The sequence below is a fragment of the Schistocerca gregaria genome, chromosome 4 (genome assembly GCF_023897955.1).
Source record: "Schistocerca gregaria isolate iqSchGreg1 chromosome 4, iqSchGreg1.2, whole genome shotgun sequence".
Classification (NCBI taxonomy): domain Eukaryota; kingdom Metazoa; phylum Arthropoda; class Insecta; order Orthoptera; family Acrididae; genus Schistocerca; species Schistocerca gregaria.
The window spans coordinates 313,881,988-313,903,885 of NC_064923.1; the positions used below are offsets into that span (position 1 = coordinate 313,881,988).

At 41.4% G+C, this 21,898-nt stretch overlaps 1 protein-coding gene across 1 annotated transcript in view; it reads right to left on the bottom strand.

Annotated features, from left to right (window-relative positions):
- LOC126365881 (dynein axonemal heavy chain 6) overlaps nt 1-21,898 on the bottom strand; it is a 1,020,408-nt gene that overhangs the window by 239,299 nt on the left and 759,211 nt on the right. The window contains exon 52 of the mRNA XM_050008578.1: nt 10,633-10,818. Within this exon, the coding sequence (XP_049864535.1) occupies nt 10,633-10,818 (186 nt within the window). The remainder of the gene's footprint in view (nt 1-10,632; nt 10,819-21,898) is intronic.

Sequence of the window (21,898 nt, forward strand, 5' to 3'; positions counted from 1 at the left end):
TGTCTCATCTATTTCTCTGAATAGCCATTCCTGTGCAAGATTTCCCAAACATGCTGCAACTCAGTGGGTGGACTCTCCTACTCACATATATCTTGTTCACTGTGTACCATGGCTTGAGGAAAACTAGAGGGGCTGCATGTCACCTGCCCCCTCTTGCGGTAGCTCATCCCTGCCAGCTGAGCCTATGGTGATGATAATCTGAGAGTCCAATGTAGGGTGTGCCAGAGAAACTGTATAAACAAGCTGCCATTTGCATCTCAATGATTGAGTTTCTGTTTTCATTGTGGGTGTGTTGTAGCAGGAGTGTTTGAAACTCCATGCCAAGTGGTAAGTGTTGTTAGTAGAAAGTTAGAATACCAAGGAACTGATGAAGAATATGTTAGATTCAAGGCAGTGGCAACTGAGTTCAGCATGTTCTAATGTTGGTTTGATCCCCTCAGCATTGAGAGTGTGTCCAAGGAATGTAATCTCCTGCATCCACAACTGTGAATTTTAATGGTTGCCAAAAGGCATGGGGGAGGGGGGGGGGGGGGCAGTGTGGATGAGTTCGAGGAGTTGTTTGTAGCTATGGGGGTCAGCAGCTAAAATTAAGATGCCATTAATGTGCACTTAACAGTGATTTGGGTTGTAAACTATCTCATTGATTAATCACTACCACATTTTTCAGTCCATATGGTATTACTAGGAATGTGCATGAGTTTAGAGATCTGTTGTCATAAAAGAGTATTATGGAATTTCCTTTTATCACTACCTTTTTTTATGGGCAATGCTCCAGCACTGTCTAGAAGTTGAAGGACACTCACTTGTAATGTTTTGTCCACTGCTGCTTTAGCTGCATGGAGAAGAGCAGGTGCCAGGTGCTGTATTTTGTGCCAAATGGTGTCATATTGATGCAGTGGGTCATACCATTATTGAACATAGAACATAGAGAGATCCTAATGCATTAATGCATGGTTTGTTTTGTGAGGGACAGTAATGCATTTTCTAAAGTGAAAGAGGCAAGGCAAAAGCATTGTAATGACTTGAGTTATTGCTGGTGTTGCGGGCTGTGTGTGTGTGTGTGTGTGTGTGTGTGTGTGTGTGTGTGTGTGTAGGGCCACTACAGTATGAGATAGGCATCATAGTTGCTTGCGTACACGTGTGGGACTTCTCATGTATCCGTCAGTGCAAATCACCACTGACTGAAGTAACTGCCTGTCATCACAGGTCACTAGGAGACATTCCCGGAGTGTGGCAACAGCTTGTATCATTATGACACATCTGTGCAAAACTGAACAATGGTCATTGCCGGTAGTGATGCAAGCTATCGGTGGGTGCAAACATTGATTTGTGGCCCGTGGTGGAGCTAGGGTAAAAAGCCTCAAAACAAACAGCTGTGTTGTGTGGTCAAATGGGTCAGGATGGTTGCTGTTGGAGGAGAGATGGAATTTAATGAGAAAGTCAACTCCTCCTATAGGTCCATTAATGTTGCTGATAGAAGGTCCGAGGGCAATGTAGTTCATCTATAAGCTGTACGACATGATCAACAGCATTGTGTATGTGGATACTAACAATGTTAGATGCATGGAACTGCAACTTGAAGGCTTTGCAGTGTGGTTCAAATATCTGTTGAGGCACCGTACATATATCTGAACCAATGTTGACAAGGGAGTATGTTTTTGTGCAATAATCACAGGTATACCGACATCCTTCATGGGATGCTGACACTGTGGAAGAAAGATGACTCAATGTTGTGGCGCTGTTTGTCAATTGAGTATAAGTAGGGCTGCCAGCATTTGTGGGCAGTGTTGATATACTGCACATTATACCAACAATGCTCACAGTTGTAGCATGAAAACTGGCATCAGTGTTGCAGAACAGCTGTGTGTATGAAGAATTACAGTGATAAGGTGCATTAACTGTAGAAGATGTGGCTGGCATCATATCTTTTCAAATGAACACAGAATGTCCACTGTCAATGAAACTTGCCAAGGTAGATTCAGTGTGCAAGTCCACTAATAATGTCTCCAATATCAACTGTTATTGTGTTAACAGTCACTGTTTCTTGTGACACAATATTTGTGGAAGCATCCTGTTCAATCTTTCACACTGTTTGTTGTTGAAGGCAGTGAAAAAACTGAATGGTGGCAGATGTTGATGAATTCAGAGCAACATAGCTGCATGTAACAGTGAATGAACAACTAAGTATTGTGTCCAATGGCTGCATTGTTACTGTGCAATAAGGTGACTTGAGATTGTATTTCATGATTATTGTGGTGTTCACTGTGACTGGAGCCAACAATGCAGGTGGTTTCCATCATTTAGATGAAAGGTAGATATTAGTAATATGTTAACACAATTGTTATGGTATAAAACATTTATTCAGAAATGCACAATACAAAAGGGTCCATAATATCACATCATTCAACATGAACTGCCAATCAAAAGTACAAACACTCAACACATCCATTCGGCTGCTTTGGTCAGCAAATTCTTTTACTCAATGTACCCAAATATTTCAGGAACATGTAAGTCTTACTGAAAAATACATGTCCTATCATAAAAATCCTATTCCTAATGATAATTATGATAATTACTTGTAGACTACAAATATATTTGTGTTAGGAGAGAAACAGTTACATTAAAATACACTGTTCTTTCTCTTGTGTTACTCGACTGCCCATATATTGCCAAGGTCATAACATAAGGTTTAAGATGAATATTCAAGTGAAAAACCTCCACTGACCTTTGTATGCTGTATTCAAAGCAGTCATTAAACTGACATATCTACACATTTCCCGAAGTCAACATTTTGATGAAGGAAGTTTCCACTGTGGATTGTCAGAATAGTATATAGGATTTATTGTGAAGACCTGTGACCTGGGTTATGCAGTGTCTTCATCAAAATAAAATGCAGCAGTGTTTTAACCCAAATCTAAGATGTCTGTGGAGGTAGGTGGAACAGGAACAAATATTTCTTATAGTATGGCACAGGTTGAATAGCAGCTGAAAAATGGAATACAGTCCAGTTCTGAGTATAATTCACTTCGCAGAACCCTGCAGAATAAACACTCATCCTCATGGTTGATTTGTTGCTTCTATACAGCAGGCATACTTAAACTCATCAAACGTGATTCAACTGCACCACTTGTGTAATATTGATGGTGCTCATGTCCCCTTTCATCCATTCATTGTGTTCTGTAGATCACATCAAGAAGGAGAAACTCTGGGGGTGTTGAATGATTAACATATAACAAGCAAACTGCAGAAACTTAATCTGTGTACTCTATTAACAATAAACTATCACTCAATTACTGGATGCTATTCATGCTTACATCAGTTAAGTCAAAAGAAGTTAATCCAAAAGAAAGCTGCTACTCTGAAAAAAGCTGCTGACACCTCAATTGAATTATATTGTTGCTGATTATTTGCTCTTAATACCTTAATAATTACGTGATTATACTGGTATTTTTCAAAGAAAATAGTGACCTACATCCATAAATACTGAGTCCTGCTCACAGTACATTACTATGTGTCATGCACCATTACAACAGACACTACTGCTTTTCATGTTGTTAACAGAACTTTTCAATCCTTGAATATAGATATTGAGATAATTTGGAGAAAGTGGCAAATAATATATATTTTTTAGTTTTATTTTGAATTGGTAGAAATTCCTAATTTATTTTTCAAATTTCGTAAGAACATGATAACTATCTTCACATCAGAGCATGTAACTCTACTCTGCACACTAGACAAGAAGTCAAAATTATTGTCTCTTTTACTGTGACCATGTATATGACAGTTCACATGAAAGTGATTTATATCATATGCAATAAAAACCATTAAGAAGTTAACAGCAATCTAGAAAAAGATACGAACTCGGGACCTTTGCCTTTCGCGGGCAAGTGCTCTACCATCTGAGCTACCAAAGCACGACTCACGCCCGCTACTCACAGCTTTACTTCTGCCAGTACCTCGTCTCCTACATTCCAAACTTTACGGAAGCTCTCCTGCGAACCTTGCAGAACTAGCACTCCTGAAAGAAAGGATATTGCGGAGACATGGCTTAGCCACAGCCTGGGGTACGTTTCCAGAATGAGATTTTCACTCTGCAGCGGAGTGTGCGCTGATATGAAACTTCCTGGCAGATTAAAACTGTGTGCCCGACCGAGACTCGAACTCGGGACCTTTGCCTTTCGCAGGCAAGTGCTCTACCATCTGAGCTACCGAAGCACGACTCACGCCCACTACTCACAGCTTTACTTCAGCCAGTACCTCGTCTCCTACATTCCAAACTTTACAGAAGCTCTCCTGCGAACCTTGCAGAACTAGCACTCCTGAAAGAAAGGATATTGCAGAGACATGGTTTAGCCATGGAGACGAAGTACTGGCAGAAGTAAAGCTGTGAGTAGCGGGCGTGAGTCGGGCTTTGGTAGCTCAGATGGTAGAGTACTTGCCCACGAAAGGCAAAGGTCCTGAGTTCGAGTCTCGGTCGGGCACACAGTTTTAATCTGCCAGGAAGTTTCATATCAGCGCACACTCCGCTGCAGAGTGAAAATCTCATTCTAGAAAAAGATAGATTACTATTTACCATAAAGATAATACACTAAGATGCAGATAGACACAATTAAAATCCTTTTATGCATAAGCTTTTGGCCTCAGCTTCACACTGTTCATTCACACAAGCACACACCTCATGTACACATGACTGCTAACTCCAACAGCTCGGACAAGGAATGCAACTATCACATGAGATGGAAGCAGCAATGTGGAGGGAGCAGAAAAGGTGAACGGACAGCAGTGTATAGGTGGGGGAAGAGAGGAATGTGGTCTGACAGAGTGTGCAGATCCAGAATGCCAGTGGGTGTAGCATCAGGAAGTTGTGGGGTAGGGAGGTGCGGAAAATGGAGAGGAAAAGGAAAAGAGTGGGGAAATATGGGTGATTATGTTGGCAGAGGGTGTCACACAATGAGGGTGGGAGATGAGAATGGGGAGGAACTGAAAGGACAGCAGGAAGGAGGTGTGTGTGTGTGTGTGGAATCTGTGGGGTAGATGAGGGGGGGGGGGGGGGTGGAGACAGCACATTACCATAGGTTGGGTCCGGGATAATAACTTAAGAGGAGAATGTATTATAAAGATAACTCAAATCTCCACAATTCAGAAAAGCTGGCGTTTGAGGGGAGGATCCAGATGGCTTGGGTAGTGAAGCAGCCATTAAAATGGAGCATATTACGTCCAGCTGCATGCTGTGCCACAGGGTGGTCTACTTTGCTCTTGGGTACAGTTTGGTGCTGGCTGTTCATCCTGCTGGACAGGTGGTTGGTAGTCATATCAATATAAGAAGCTTTGCAGTGAGTGCAGCAGAGCTGGTAAATGACATGGCTGCTTTCACAGGTGGCCCGACCCCTGATGGGGTAAGATAAACCTGTGACAGAACTGGAATTGGAGGTGCTGGCTGGGTGGATTGGACATGTTTGCTTCATTTCTGCTTCCTTTACACCATTCATGCCACAATGGACACCTGCTCCAACTTTCTGCACCAGTCCAGAAAAGTGTACCTGCTGTGCCTATAATCCAGTCGCACATCCCATTTCTTAAATGCTGCATAAACCATGGAATCCCCCTAAATGACCTAACCATAAAAATTCCTTTCTCTGGATCCCACCCCTCCTTTCACAATGACATTTACCATTACAGATTCTGTCAGACTTTGTCCCTCACAAGCCCGGTACTGCAAAAACACATCTAAATGGCACAGGCAACCCAGAACAACCTCTGCTCCCTCTGCTACTTTGCAATCCTGCTTCCTACATTAAAAATCCATGAAACAGAATCCCTTGCTCTCCAGCACATGGAGGAGCATTCAGGCATCGCTTGCATTAAGTTATTCAACCTTTTGACATCCTGCTGCTGCCTCAGTTCTTCATTTTGCAATATTTATTCTACCCAAAGGGTTCCTCCACATCCTCCTCTCATAGCATCTAAACCCTGCCTAGCTGACCTTTTCAACATCCCACATACCTCAAAACTCCCTGCCAACACTCCACCAAATACAGAGATGAAATATTCCCTTAACACTGTTGTTAAACTTTCCACCAAAACCCTCACCTTCACAGAATTTCCAGTCCTGTCCAAAGACCTCACCTTTAACTCTATACCCAAATTTAACCATGCTGATCCATGCAGTGGAAACACTTCTTTGCTGCCAATCCCTCAAAGCAAAGCCAACCTAATCCCGACGTTGAACCCTGCCTCTCCCAGTTCATACCACCATACAACTGTGATCCTCCCATCTATCGACCCATTGACTACATTTCAGAAATTCCTGACTGCCAACTTACCTTCTCCATCCTTCCCAAGATCCCTTCCTCAGAACACCAGCCTTTCACCAGAAGAAAGAATAGCCATACACAACATCAAAACTAATTGTGACCTAATCATCCTATCTGCAGACAAAGGTTCCAACACTTGCGAATCACAGTGATTACATGGCGGAGGGCTACTGGTGATTATCTGACTCATCCATCTACAAATTCTGCCAGAGTGTTTCCATTCCAGAAGTCCAACACAACCTCCACTCTCTACTTAAAGCTTTAGGCCCTGCTCAGAACATCTCCCCTGAGTCCATTTCCCTCTTCACCTCTATGACACCCTCCACACCAACTTCAACATCCAAAAATCTGCAAACCCAACAATCCCTGTCATACCATTGAGGCTAGTTATTGTGCCCTCACTTAAAGAATTTAGCCTCTCATTAATATATACTTCCAACCAATTGCACATAATCTAGCCTCCCTCATCAAAGATACCAACCACTTCCTTCAACAAATATCCACTCTCCCCACCCTTTATACCTACTAGATCCCTACTCATCACTGTTGGCACTACCTCCCAATACACCAACAACCCTCATGCCCATGGTCTTACCACTATTGAACACAACCTTTCTCCATGTCCTTCAGACTCCAAACTCACTACATCATTCCCCATACACCTCATTAACTTTATCCTAACAAACAACTACTTCTTTGACGGGAAGATATGCAAACAAATTTGTGGCCCATCCATGAGCATCCATGGCAGCCTCCTATGCCAACCTGCTTATGGGCCATCTACAGGAGACATTCTTAGCCTTCCAAAACACCAGATCCTTAGTATGGTTCAGACTCAAGATCTGGACTCAGGGCCAAGACATCCTATATTCATTCCTTCACAACCTCAACTCCTCTCCTATCCACTTCAACTGATCCTCCTCAAACCAACCTTCCAAGAGACAGTGACCTTATTCTTTCTGATGGCTTCATCTGCACCTCTGTCTACATTAAAACCATCAACTACAAACAGTATCTGCATTATGAGAACTGTCTTCCCTTTCACACCAAAAAATTCCTCTTATACAGCCTGACCACAACAATTCTGTAGTGACAGGAACTCCCTTGACCCAGTATACTGAGGGTCTCATCAAGACCTTCACAAACAAGTGCTAGCCCCAAGACCTAGTCCACAAACAGATCTCTCATGCCATTTCTCCTCATAGCCCCAATCCTCCCATCAACCTCAAGAAGTTTCCACAAAGGAAGGCCCCCTTTGTCATCCAGTACTACCCTCCCACCATCCCCAAGAACTATCCACCCAAGACTGGAACAACTGAACCACATACTTTACCACTGGTTTGATTACCTGTCATCATGCCCTAAAACAGCGGACATCCTATGCAAGATCATTCCTACCCCTCCTAAAGTGGTGTTGTGTCACCGACCCAACCGCGACAACATTCTAGACCATCCCTTGCCACACCCAATCCCGACACCTTGCCAAAAGGATCATATCTCTGTTGAAGACCCAGGTTCATGACCTGCTCAACCAACCCACCCAGTTCTTCCTAATCCAGTCCTATCATAGGTTTATGCTACCCGATCAGGGGCCAAGCCACCTATGAAAGAAGCCATGTCATTTACCAGCTCTGCTGCAATCATTGCATACCTTTTTATATTGGCATGTGTACTAACCATCTGTCCACCAGGACGAATGGCTGCCACCAAACTGTGGGAAAAGCAAAATAGATCACCTTGTGGCATACTTGCTTTAGTTCAATGGCTGCCTCACTACCTGAGCAATCTGGATCCTCCTCTCCACCACCAGCTTTTCTGAACTGTGCAGATGGGAGATACCCTTATAATGAATTCTCCTATTACGTTATTATCCTTTGACACTCCCAATCCAACAGTTTCCACCCTCTCTGTTCTATCACCTCCTCCCCATGCTCATCTCTAACCCTCTTTGTTTGCCACACTCTGCCAATGCAATAGCCTATCTTTTTCTGCTCCTCTCCTTTTTACACTTTTTTTAACCCCTTCCTGCCCACAACCTCCTGACACTGTGCCAGTTGGCATTCTAGCCCTGCACAGTCCGGCAGACAATGATCCTCTCTTCCCTCATTCTTACTCCACTATCCCTCCCCCTTCCTCTTCCCTTCTCTCTACAGATTGCTCCTTCCATCCCACACGATATTTGCATTCTGACCCAAGCTAATGGATGTGGCAGTCATGTGTGGGAGGTGTGCTTGCTTGTGTGAATGAATGGTGTGTGCTTCTCATTCTCTAATGAAGGCTGAGGCTGATAGCTTAAGTGTAGGTGTCTTTTAATTGTGCCAGTCTGCAACTTAGTGTAATACCTTTATGGTAAGTAGCAATCTATCTTTTCCTACATTGGTGATGTTCCTGCCTGGAGCTTCCATTGTTTAAGAAGTTAATGTATTTGAAAATGAGCTCAATAGTTCAAAGATCCTTATAAAGGCTTCTGGAAGATTCATAGCTAATTACTCGATACACACAAACACATATACCTGCTCAGTTACATTATCGTGTTAACTCAATTGGTGTGAGTGGTTGTGTAGAAGTGTGTGAGGGAAGAAGGGTTAGGGTAAGAGGTTTGGAGACTGTGGAGACTGCAGATTACAAGTACCTGTCCCATTCACTTGCTTCTTGTTCCTCTCAGCTGCCAGATAACCTACCCTCCAACAACTTTTCTCCTATGCCCTGACTGATTTCTACCTCACACTCTCCACAAAATATAACTGCACACCTCAGCTGAGCTACAGTGCTGATAATTGTAGTTGGCTGAAGCAATGTATGTGTGTAGTGTATATACTTGAGTGCATAGGTGAATTTTATAGCTAGAAGGACATGAGTCGAAAGCCCAGTAACAAATCTTATTAAGTCTTCTTCATATGTGTATAGACACTCAAGAATCCAGTTATACGGTGAGTTCTTAATTTAGTCCTTTTATTATTTGTATTGCACCAAAGACTTTCTGTTACTATATTTACTTGTTCTGTATTTATTTAAGTTTAAATACAGTGTATTGGTGCCTTTTAAAACTCCGTAAGTGTCCCTTTACTTTTTATAACAGCTGTAGTAATTGATGTCTTACGTGAAATGTGTATTTTTGCCTCCTCAAAAGCTGTCTCAACAGTTGAACAGCTTCATCTACATCTATACTCTTCAAGTCACTTTGTACAGTGTGTGGTGGAGAGTACTTCTGGTGCCACTATCTTTTCTCTCCATTCTCAGATTCATTCGTAGGTGGTGTGTGAGAAAAACAAGTGTCAATGGGCCTGCATGTGTGTTCCAATATCCCAGATTTTGCTCACAAGATGCATGTGGCCAGATGTAACATGTTGTTCAACTATTATTGGAACATAAACATTTGAAATTTCAACAGTAGACCACTCCATAATGTGTAACATCTCTCTAGTAGAGCCTGTTAGTAAAGTTTGTTGACCAACTAAATAATCCTGTAACTAAACATGATGTTCTTTGTTGGATATTTTCTGTCTCTTCAATTAATCACTGTGGTAAGTATATTTTCTTTAGCTATAATTCCTAGATTGTCCATGCAGATGTCTGAGAATGGTCAGTAGCAAGACAAAGTGTTACATCCAAATAACTGACTGAATGTTACATCACAAGAGTTAAAAATTTTGTTAACGTAAATTGTCATTGCTTCCTCAGATTTCTTTGCTGTGAAAATGATAAAAGACACATTAGTTATATTTACATTGGGAACTTATCTGAAATGCTTAACTGTAAGAGTATTCCCTAAAAAGACAATGGTCTTGTTTGAGATCAACTGCAACCTAACAAGGATATTTCTAGAGGGATTACTCTACTAGCATGAAACATATTTGAGTCTTTAAAAGCTTATGGTGAGTTTCTCACTGCATTCCTGTACATAATGTAATAAAAAATCGAGGATACTCATAATATTATGGCCACTTGTGACAATATCCTTATATGAAAACTGAGTCAACAAAATAAAAAAAAATCATAAAATAGTGACATCTTTCATTATTCAGTCATTACTCCTATGTAAAGACAAGATAAATATGTGGGTGCCTTCCATAACTTTGAATCCTTATGAGTGGGTTTCACAAATTTGTCAAATGCCCACATTAAAACACTTGTCTCTTTCATGTACAGTCTGCTGGAATGAGACAAGAAAAAATGCAGAAATTGATAACACAGTAGGTAGGTCAAAGAATAATAACTTAAAATTTTTGTACAGTGCAACAATCACAAATTCTGTCGATGTTTATGAAGCTTCTTATGTTTCTAAGAAATGTAAAATAAAGTTAATTCATTTTCATACCTGGACAAATGTCTGGCGTAAAAGTATTGGTCCAAGAGTGGGATCCAATGTTTCCCCTAATTCTTCAAGTAATACAGGCATACCAACTCGAACAGCACCTTCAAGTGACCGCATAAATCCTGAGTCTGTTAGTTTCACGATTTTTATTTGATTTTCACTTTCCATTTGTCTTATCCATCTGCTTGCCTGGAAAATTAGTATAGGTTAAATTTATAATAGATTGAAGAATTCATTACATGCATCCTGTGATCAGTTCTTGTTATACCCCACTACAACTAATAATTCTCCATATCTGTCAAGTATCAAACAGATGGATATATAAGTAGAGAGAGAGAGAGAGAGAGAGAGAGAGAGAGAGAGAGAGTCATATTCTGAATGATAAGGATAGGCAACGTGGACCGAATATAATTTGTAGTGGCTCACTGAGAATAATGTACAAGTTCACTGTGTATTTATGCTGTTAGTGGACAATGAAGTTTGCTTACTTGAAAAATTGCTGTTTGACTTAACATGGAAATATTTCTATACTTAATTCCACCATAGTTTTTCATTTACATTGTGGGCTTATGTACAAAAATTGATTTGATGCAGCTCTTATCAACCTACAGCTATTCTAATTCTTATTGTATTCAAGCCTTGATTTCCTTTTGTAGTTTTTGCTAGCACACCTTTCTCCATTTCCAAGCTGATGATTCCTTGAAGCATCAGGCTATGTCCTATTACCAATTACCTCCTTTTAGTTAGGTTGTGCTGTAAATTTCTCTTTTTCTCAATGCAGATCGACACCTCCTCATTACTTATTCAGTCTATCAGTCTAATGTTTAGTATTCTTTATAGCATTACATTTTGAAAGCATCTATTTTCATTTTGTTTGAACTGTTTATTGTCCTCATTTCGCATTTCTTCTCATTTTCCTTTACTGCTTGCTAAATCTACAGATTAAATAACATATTACAACAATTCTCCAGAACCCAAACCAATCTACCCTGATCTTATCTTGTAACAGTTTTTCCGTTCTTCTGTAAATAATTTGTGTCAATGTTTTGCAACTGTGCCTTATTAAAATAATACTTCAGAAATATTCAGCCTTCTCAGCATCTGTAATGTTTGGAACTGGTAATCCAGTGGTATTTCTGGTACAGCACGCCACGGAATTTGAATCCGCACCAGATGTCATGGACGTCGAAGATCCATAGAGGTCTCTGCACCATCGTGCCATAAACTGTGGCGGCGCATGCCTCCTGGCCCGCTGCAACCAACAGCAGGGCCCCCGATAGCATACTTCAGTGCCGGCCTCTTGCCCAGCCAGTCAGTCTAATCTAGCTTACGTCGGTTTACACCTCGTTTTCGCTAGACTGCTTACTTCCTGGTTCACGTACGAGTGGACGTATTTGTTTCCTTGTGACTCTGCTGTTCGGTCTTGTTGTATTCGTTCTGTCCTTTGTTAGTTGTGTCCATCCTCTTCAGTTGTGTCATTGTTCGCCGGCGCCTCCGCGGGTCTCGCCACGCTTTCCATCATTGCTACCCTGCGACCGATATGGTTGCAGTTACAACATTTTGGTGACAAGGTAAACGGTGGTCATTGTTGCTATGGAGGCAAAGTTGGTCTGTATGTCTGTTGGAGCAACAGAAGCAGCTTATGCAACAGCAGGAGCTCCAGTTAGACATTTTACAAAGGTGCTGCAGTTGCTAACGGACAAAATCATGACCGGGACACGTTACCGCACCAGCTTCCGGGTCCTTGGGTGTCCGATGCTTACTATCTACTAGAGGCAACACATGAGAATCATCTGAAAACAGCAATCTCAACTCTACCTGGTCATTGTGAATATCACTGTATGCTTTTTGGAGTGAAAAATGTGCCAGGAACATTCCAACACCTATTAGAAGGTGCATTGTGAGGGTTAAAACCAGTACAATGCATGGCCTATTTATATGATATCACTGTGTTCACAAAGGGTATCCAGGACCATATTATGGTTGGTTGGTTTGTGGGTTTAAGGGACCAGACAGCAACGGTCATCGGTCCCTATCCATACAATGCATTTATAAGAAGACTGACTGGAAAAATGCCACTTTGTTTTGCAAGAAGTCCATTACTTGGGTCATATCGCTGGTGCAGGTGATGACTTCTTAACGCTGTAAAAAATTTCTGTGATATTTATGTCTAGCCAATTTTTATCAAAAATTTGTTTCAAAATTTGCTGAAATCATAAGATCTCTCTCCAAATTATTTTTAAAAAATGAGCAAAGTTTCAATAGTCTCTGGTTTGTGAAACAGTATTTGTAAAATTAAAAGATGATGTAGGTCTTTAGTCTGGGTCTTGCTTTTCCAAGTTATCAAAAACAATTTGTACTGTTGTATGATGCTATCAGTGTTGCCTTTGGGGCACATTTTAAGCCAGGAGGAGAATGGATAAAAACATAAAGTAGCACACAGAACTTAGTAGAGCAGAGAAAAAATTTTTGATCACTGGGGAAGAATACACAGAGTAACCTATTTCCACTGTTGTTTGTATGACTGATGCTTCAAAGTAATTGCTGGTAATGTGGCATTGAATTGGTTACTATGACTTAAATACCCAACTAGTTGTCTCACTAGATGGATGTTATGACTGAGATAATTGAATTTTGAAGTACAGTAGTACATTGACCAGGAAAATCACACAGAACTGTGACGGTCTCAGTCGCAAAATATGCATCACAGAATGTGCTGTGGCAGACACAGAAGAATGTTGAGAAGCACAAAATACTGACCAAAAGAGAAGCACAAAATACTGGCCAAGACTGTCTGCAGTTTGCTAAGCAACCACAGTTCAGCACAGGAGACGGAATGCTATACAAGAATACAAGATGTGGGTTGTGCGTAGTGACACCAGCAAAATTACATTATGAAGTGTTGAGGCACGCTCATGATTCATTTCTAGCAGGATACAATGGTCACTGACCTATAAACACAGGGCTATGCAAAATTACTGGTGGATGACATGTCAACAAGATGTTGATCATTATGTGCTCAAAGTGTGGAACTCAGTCAACAAAAGACTGGAGATTACTAGAGTCAGATGATTGGCATGGACATGCTTGGGCCATTTGTCGAAACACCAGCAGGCAACAGTTTTGCGAAAATGGTAATTGATCATTTTTGGCATTACGGGTCCATGATAGCCATGCCTAACTAATGGACATAAACTGTAGCTAAAGTGATGGTTAACCAATGTATACTGAAGTTTGGAAGACATGAGACAGTGATAACGGAACAAAGAACTAATTTGAAGTCCAATTTAATAAAGCAGTTGCACTGATTAGTATGCAGTAAGAAACTTAAAACCCGTTCATTACACTTGCAGGAAAATGGATATTTTGAGAGAGTCCATCATATGGTACGGAACATGTTAAGTTACTATGTTGACAGTCACCACAATGATGGGACTCCTTAGTTTCATATGTAGTCACATCATATAATTAAAATATTGATGACAGTAAAATGCTATCCCCCTATAAATGTGTTTTTGGTCGGGAGACGCTATCCACTTCTGAGCTATGAAAGACTCCTTCAGAAAATGGCATGCCAATGGCAAAAATGTTTTGTAAAAGTTTAAGAAATATTTGGAGCCAGCTTAAGAAGATGAACACAAAAGCTGCCACAATAGTTCACACAAGTTGTATCTGCCCTTTCAAAGGAAATCCAGAGGCGCTGCCTCCATTTCTGGTAGCACCTTCAGAGGGGGAAAGAAGACTGCCTGGAAAAAAGGAACTGAAGTATCAAACTAGGGAAGAGAAGCAGACACTTGTACATTTATTCTGATACATCACTATGCACTTACACCACGAAAAGAATAATAAACTAAAAACAGGATTTCCTCTCTGTTTAGGGCACAGTAAAGCTGTGCATAAGGACAGGAGAGAGCAATTTCAATGCCACGCACGAAGTGCAGGATGAAAGAGAAACATAACATGGGAAGCCTTATCACAATAAGTGTGCTGGGCTGTTGCAGGATAGCAGGAGTCCGCATGGTTGTTGTTGTTGTTGTTGTCTTCAGTCCTGAGACTGGTTTGATGCAGCTCTCCATGCTACTCTATCCTGTGCAAGCCTCTTCATCTCCCAGTACCTTCTGCAACCTACATCCTTCTGTATCTGCTTAGTGTATTCATCTCTTGGTCTCCCTCTGTGATTTTTACCCCCCCCCCCACGCTGCCCTCCAATGCTAAATTTGTGATCCCTTGATGCCTCAAAACATGTCCTACTAACCAATCCCTTCTTCTAGTCAAGTTGTGCCACAAACTTCTCTTCTCCCCAATTCTATTCAATACCTCCCCATTAGTTAAGTGATCTATCCATCTTATCTTCAGCATTCTTCTGTAGCACCACATTTCGAAAGCTTCTATTGTCTTCTTGTCCAAACTAGTTATCGTCCATGTTTCGCTTCCATACATGGCTACACTCCAAACAAATACTTTCAGAAACGACTTCCTGATACATAAATCTATATTCGATGTTAACAAATTTCTCTTCTTCAGAAACGCTTTCCTTGCCATTGCCAGTCTACATTTTATATCCTCTCTACTTCGACCATCATCAGTTATTTTACTTCCTAAATAGCAAAACTCCTTTACTACTTTAAGTGTCTCATTTCCTAGTCTAATTCCCTCAGCATCAGCCGGTTTAATTTGACTACATTCCATTATCCTCATTTTGCTTTTGATGATGTTCATCTTATATCCTCCTTTCAAGACACTGTCCATTCCATTCAACTGCTCTTCTAAGTCCTTTGCCGTCTCTGAGAGAATTACAATGTCATCGGCGAAGCTCAAAGTTTTTACTTCTTCTCCATGAATTTTAATACCTACTCCAAATTTTTCTTTTGTTTCCTTTACTGCTTGCTCAATATACACATTGAATAACATCGGGGAGAGGCTACAACCCTGAATCACTCCTTTCCCAACCACTGCTTCCCTTTCATGCCCCTCGACTCTAATAACAGCCATCTGGTTTCTGTACAAATTGTAAATAGCCTTTTGCTCCCTGTATTTTACCCCTGCCACCTTCAGAATTTGAAAGAGAGTATTCCACTCAACATTGTCAAAAGCTTTCTCTAAGTCTACAAATGCTAGAAACGTAGGTTTGCCTTTCCTTAATCTTTCTTCTATGATAAGTCGTAAGGTCAGTATTGCCTCACGTGTTCCAACATTTCTAGGGAATCCAAACTGATCCTCCCCGAGTTCCGCATCTACCAGTTTTTCCATTCGTTTGTAAAGAATTCGCATTAGTATTTTGCAGCTGTGACTTATTATACTGATAGTTCGGTAATTTTCATATCTGTCAGCACCTGCTTTCATTGGGATTGGAACTATTATATTCTCCTTGAAGTCTAAGGGTATTTCGCCTGTCTCATACATCTTGCTCACCAGGTGGTAGAGTTTTGTCATGACTGGCTCTCCCAAGGCCGTCAGTAGTTCTAATGGAATGTTGTCTACTCCGGGGGCCTTGTTTCGACTCAGGTCTTTCAGTGCTCTGTCAAACTCTTCACGCAGTATCTTATCTCCCATTTCGTCCTCATCTACATCCTCTTCCATTTCCATAATATTGTCCTCAAGTACATCGCCCTTGTATAAACCCTCTATATACTCCTTCCACCTTTCTGCCTTCCCTTCTTTGCTTAGAACTGGGTTGCCATCTGAGCTCTTGATATTCATACACGTGGTTCTCTTCTCTCCAAAGGTCTCTTTAATTTTCCTGTAGGCAGTCTCTATCTTACCCCTAGTGAGATAAGCTTCTACATCCTTACATTTGTCCTCTAGCCATCCCTACTTAGCCATTTTGCACTTCCTGTCGATCTCATTTTTGAGATGTTTGTATTCATTTTTGGCTGATTTATTTACTGCATTTTTATATTTTCTCCTTTCATCGATTAAATTCAATATTTCTTCTGTTACCCAAGGATTTCTAGGAGCCCTCGTCTTTTTACCTACTTTATCCTCTGCTGCCTTCACTACTTCATCCCTCAGAGCTACCCATTCTTCTTCTACTGTGTTTCTTTCCCCTATTCCTGTCAATTGTTCCCTTATGCTCTCCTTGAAACTCTGTAAAACCTCTGGTTCTTTCAACTTATCCAGATCCCATGTCCTTAAATTCCCACCTTTTGCAGTTTCTTCAGTTTTAACCTACAGGTCATAACCAATAGATTGTGGTCAGAGTCAACATCTACCCCTGGAAATGTCCTACAATTTAAAACCTGATTCCTAAATCTCTGTCTTACCATTATATAATCTATCTGATACCTTTTAGTATCTCCAGGATTCTTCCATGTATACAACCTTCTTTTATGATTCTTGAACCAAGTTTTAGCTATGATTAAGTTATGCTCTGTGCAAAACTCTACCAGACGGCTTCCTCTTTCATTTCTTAGCCCCAATCCATAATCACCTACTATGTTTCCTTCTCTCCCTTTTCCTACTGACAAATTCCAGTCACCCATGACTGCTAAATTTTCGTCTCCCTTCACTACCTGAATAATTTCTTTTATCTCATCATACATTTCATCAATTTCTTCATAATCTGCAAAGCTAGTTGGAATATAAACTTGTACTACTGTAGTAGGCATGGGCTTTGTGTCTATCTTGGCCACAATAATTCGTTCACTATGCTGTTTGTAGTAGCTTACCCGCACTCCTATTTTTTTTTTAATTCATTATTAAACCGACTCCTGCATTACCCCTATTTGATTTTGTATTTATAACCCTGTATTCACCTGACCAAAAGTCTTGTTCCTCCTGCCACAGAACTTCACTAATTCCCACTATATCTAGCTTTACTCTATCCATTTCCCTTTTTAAATTTTCTAACCTACCTGCCCGATTAAGGGATCTGACATTCCACGCTCCGATCCGTAGAACGCCAGTTTTCTTTCTCCTGATAACGACGCCCTCCTGAGTAGTCCCCACCCGGAGATCCGAATGGGGGACTATTTTACCTCCAGAATATTTTACCCAAGAGGACGCCATCATCATTTAATCATACAGTAAAGCTGCATGTCCTCGGGAATAATTACGGCTGTAGTTTCCCTTGCTTTCAGCTGTTCGCAGTACCAGCACAGCAAGGCCGTTTGGGTTATTGTTGCAAGGCCAAATCAGTCAATCATCCAGACTGTTGCCCCTGCAACTACTGAAAAGGCTGCTGCCCCTCTTCAGGAACCACATGTTTGTCTGGCCCCTCCGTTGTGGTTGCACCTACGGTACGGCCATCTGTATCGCTGAGGCACGCAAGCCTCCCCACCAACGGCAAGGTCCATGGCATGGTATGTCCTTTAACAAATGGCATATTGTTCACCTACCAACTGAATATAATAATGTCCGATCATCAGGAGACCCTGAGGCTGGATTGTTGGGCAATGGAGTACTAAATTTGAGTTAGAAGACACTTATGGCAAATTGCAACTTTCAATGGGAAAGTAGATAAGGTTCAATGACAAACAGTGCAAACATCAGCTTTTTTCTTTTTTTAAAAAAGGTCAGTTAGATGCAGGGGGTACAAACTTGAAAACCATTTTCAGTGCAGCTGATTTAGTGGACTTAGAAAAGATCAACAAGGCATCACAGCAAGTACAAGTGGATCCAAACATCAACAAGGGAACAACAATCCTACATACTATGCAGCTGATCACTCTCGAAAAGAACATTAGTAAGCAATACTAGACGGTTCTGCTCCCTGGCTTTGATGTCAATGTCCCACAGTCAGGCATTGGCAGACATCACTAACCATGGCTTTGGGATATTTATGGATTGTCTGTATAATGTAGACACCCAATTAATGATTGCAAACCTACTCCAAACATTTACTTGATAGCAACATTTACTTGATAGAAAACACTGAACTAATGGGAGCCATCTTAGACACTGTTCTTGGTGGGTTAGGACCTGTACCCTGCCTCAAGATCAATTCCGGCAAGGGTTACATAAGATTCAAGAAATATGTTTGTACAAGTAGAGCTAATGACAACAGTGGGAGAAGAATCCTCATCATTGTACTACTGTGTGATCACTGAGCACTGCCACATGTACACAAGATAATGCATGGGTGAAAATTGATATTCAAATGCCATTAATTTGCGGAGACTGCAGACTTGAGTGTTATACCCTCCATATTTACACAGTATTCTGGGAATCTGTGCCAAACTGTGTGCATCTGAAAGTACGTGAAATACTACTAGTGACTCTGCACAGACAGTCCCTTGTCCTGCTCTCCACATGGACGTTACATTGCTGTTGAAGTGCGTTAGTCAACATCTGCCCTGCACAATGTATACACATTATCCCCAAGTTGTATGATTTCACCTTGTTCCACTCCCAGGAAACAGTAACAGAATGTCCTTAGAAGGTACTTACAGAGAAAATGGAAATTTTCTAAAGGATACGACTGCAGTGTTTATATTCCACGGCAAACACAGTGGCCATCATTTTTACTTGTTATGAGCAAAGACATTATAGGAATGCACAAAATATAGAACTGAAATATCAAGGATTATTGGTCAATGGTGCACGGTGTGATATTTCCAGACAAATCACCTTTGAGGTACTATCCACTGAAAACTTAACCTACTTGTATAACTCTTTAGATGTGGCCCTGCTTACCAGCGCCTAGATCAGATGTTAGCTGCACAAAATGGGTGCATATCTGCATGAAAAGGTGTCATATAGGACTCCACCACCAACTTGTAACTATATACACCTCAACATCAGCTACCAGTATTGTGTACTGCCACCTCAGACAGAGAGTTGCTCAAACCCTACCCTTACCTTCCTTTTACCTAAAGGCCCATAGTAGTCCTGACAGCACAAGGGAAGACGTGACTCAATATCAATGAGTGAAGTAAAATTCATATAAAAAGAAAACTAATTAATGGAAAATCTCATATAAAGATGTGAAACAATTACTAACAAAGAGATAGAGGGGCTGGCCAGTACTTACCTCAGCTCAGTACAGCCGATAGAAACACAAAAAACAACCGAAAATTTAAGTTCCTAGCTTTCGGAATAAATGTTCCTTCATCAGGGAAGCTTCCCTCTGACAACCATGCCTCCATCCTTGCTACCTTCCCTGTTTTCCTTTCCCTGTTGCTTCATAACCAGGGTTGTGAGTAACTAACTCCACTTTCCCTTCTTCCCTTTCTTTCCCCTCTCTCCTCCCTGATGAAGGAACATTTATTCCGAAAGCTAGGAACTTAAATTTTCGGTTATATAAAAAGAAAAGAAAGACATGCTAATTGTAAAAGTGACACAAGAATTGTTTACTCTGAATTTGTGCAGTAGAATGTGAAATTTAGACCCAGTAACAGATACATTATTGTCTCTTCTGCAGATTGGTTCATAAATAATAATCCAAAGGACCAAATTAAACTAAGAAGGGAGGAGACATAATGGCATAATCTCTGTCACAGTCCAGAGTGATAACCATGCCCTAGTTTTTGCCAACCACCAAGGAAGGGGACATGTGATTCTGTAATTCTTGTGGATGGTCTATTTTAGCATCGTCCTCCTTTCAAATGATGACACCAGACCTACTTGAGATATTTTGACATAACCCATAAACAAGATACTTTCTGCAGCTGTGAAGACTGGGCAGCTCTATTTAAACCATCCCAAAGACAGCCCATCATCATCAAACAGCTGGGGAGTAATGTGATGTCCAGTCTGTGTTGGTGAATGTTGTGTTGATGATACTACCATCAGTATCACAACAGGGCTCTGAACTGCAGTTCACCACCTACCAACAGAAGTACTTGGTGCTAGGCAATATACTCTCTGCTGCCTTTACAGAACTATAATACAAGGGTCTGCTCTTCCCCTTTCTTTGCTGAGCTGCCAATGGAGGACTCCTTTGCCCTGTACAACTAGGGTTGAGATGCAGCCTGTCATGTTCACAACATCAGTCATTCTTTGCCAGGCTGATTATGCTACTGGCCAGCTGTAACATGGGACTTCTCGACACAGCAACAGTGGCCACAGAAGTGCATGCCCAGCACTTACACCAGCAAGACTGGACCAGAGGATGACATACTGGGAGACACTGAGATGGCATATTCAGCTTGCTTGCCATCAATGATAGCAGTTTCAGAGTGCAAAGATTGTAAACAGCAACAAAAAAGCAGATTCAGAAAAGCTGGTGTTGGTGGGAGGGCTCCAGATAGCACAGGCTGTGAAGAAGTCACTGAAATGAAGGATATTGTGTCGTGTGGCATGTTCTGCAACAGAATGGTCCAGTTGTTTCTTGCCCACTGTTTGTCAGTGGCCATTCATGTAGACAGACAGCTTGTTGGCTGTCACGCCCATGTAGAATGCAGTACAGTTGTTGCAGCTTAGCTGGTAAATCACATGACTGGTTTCACAGCAATAGGTGATGTTTGTGGTGGGACTGGAGTAGGTGGTGGTGGAAGAATATGTGGGACAGGTCTTTCATCTAGGTCTATTAAAGGGATATGAGTCATGAGCTTCCAGTAATCGCCACCCTCTATCTAACCCCCCCAACTGTACCCAGGTACAACAGTCTCCACCTCATGCCTGCATGCTCCCAGGAGCACTTTACTGGCATCTACTCCTACCCTGTTATCCATCCCTCTCCCAAGCAGCCTCCTCCTTACTGCCACATGATTGCCTCTCCCACAATACCCCACTGCACACAGTCTGGCTCCAGCTGCCAGAGACTTGGTCATGTGTGTGTGTGTGTGTGTGTGTGTGTGTGTGTGTGTGTGTGTGTGTGTGTGTGTGTGTGCGTTTTGTCTAATTTTAACAAAGGCCTTGTTGGCCAAAAGCCAATTGTGTTACAGTCTTTTTGTTGTACCTTCCTGCAACTCTTCATCTCTGCTGTATGGTTAGTAGCAACTATCCTTTTCATTATATTGTTACTTTCCGTACTAGATTTTCCATTGTTCGATTTTGCCTGACAGCTTTCCTTCAATCCTAACCCAGTGCTGTTTTCCTTTGTTACTATCTTCTAATGCATTAGTATACTGAGTGTCAGTTCTTCTTTCAATTCTTTCCCGTGTTTCTCGTGTCATGTTGCAAACACCACCACCACACAGAATCCAGAAGATAAACAGACCTGAAACACAATGTCCTCCAAAAGCGTATCAGTCCTTTCCAAAGGCCTGACCTTTTGCCTCATCCTCAAATTAAATCATGCAGGATTTGTTAAAGACCTCCTCTCCTTCTCCCAGTCCCTACAGTGGAAACATTTTTTTGCTACCAACCCTACCAATCACATTCAACG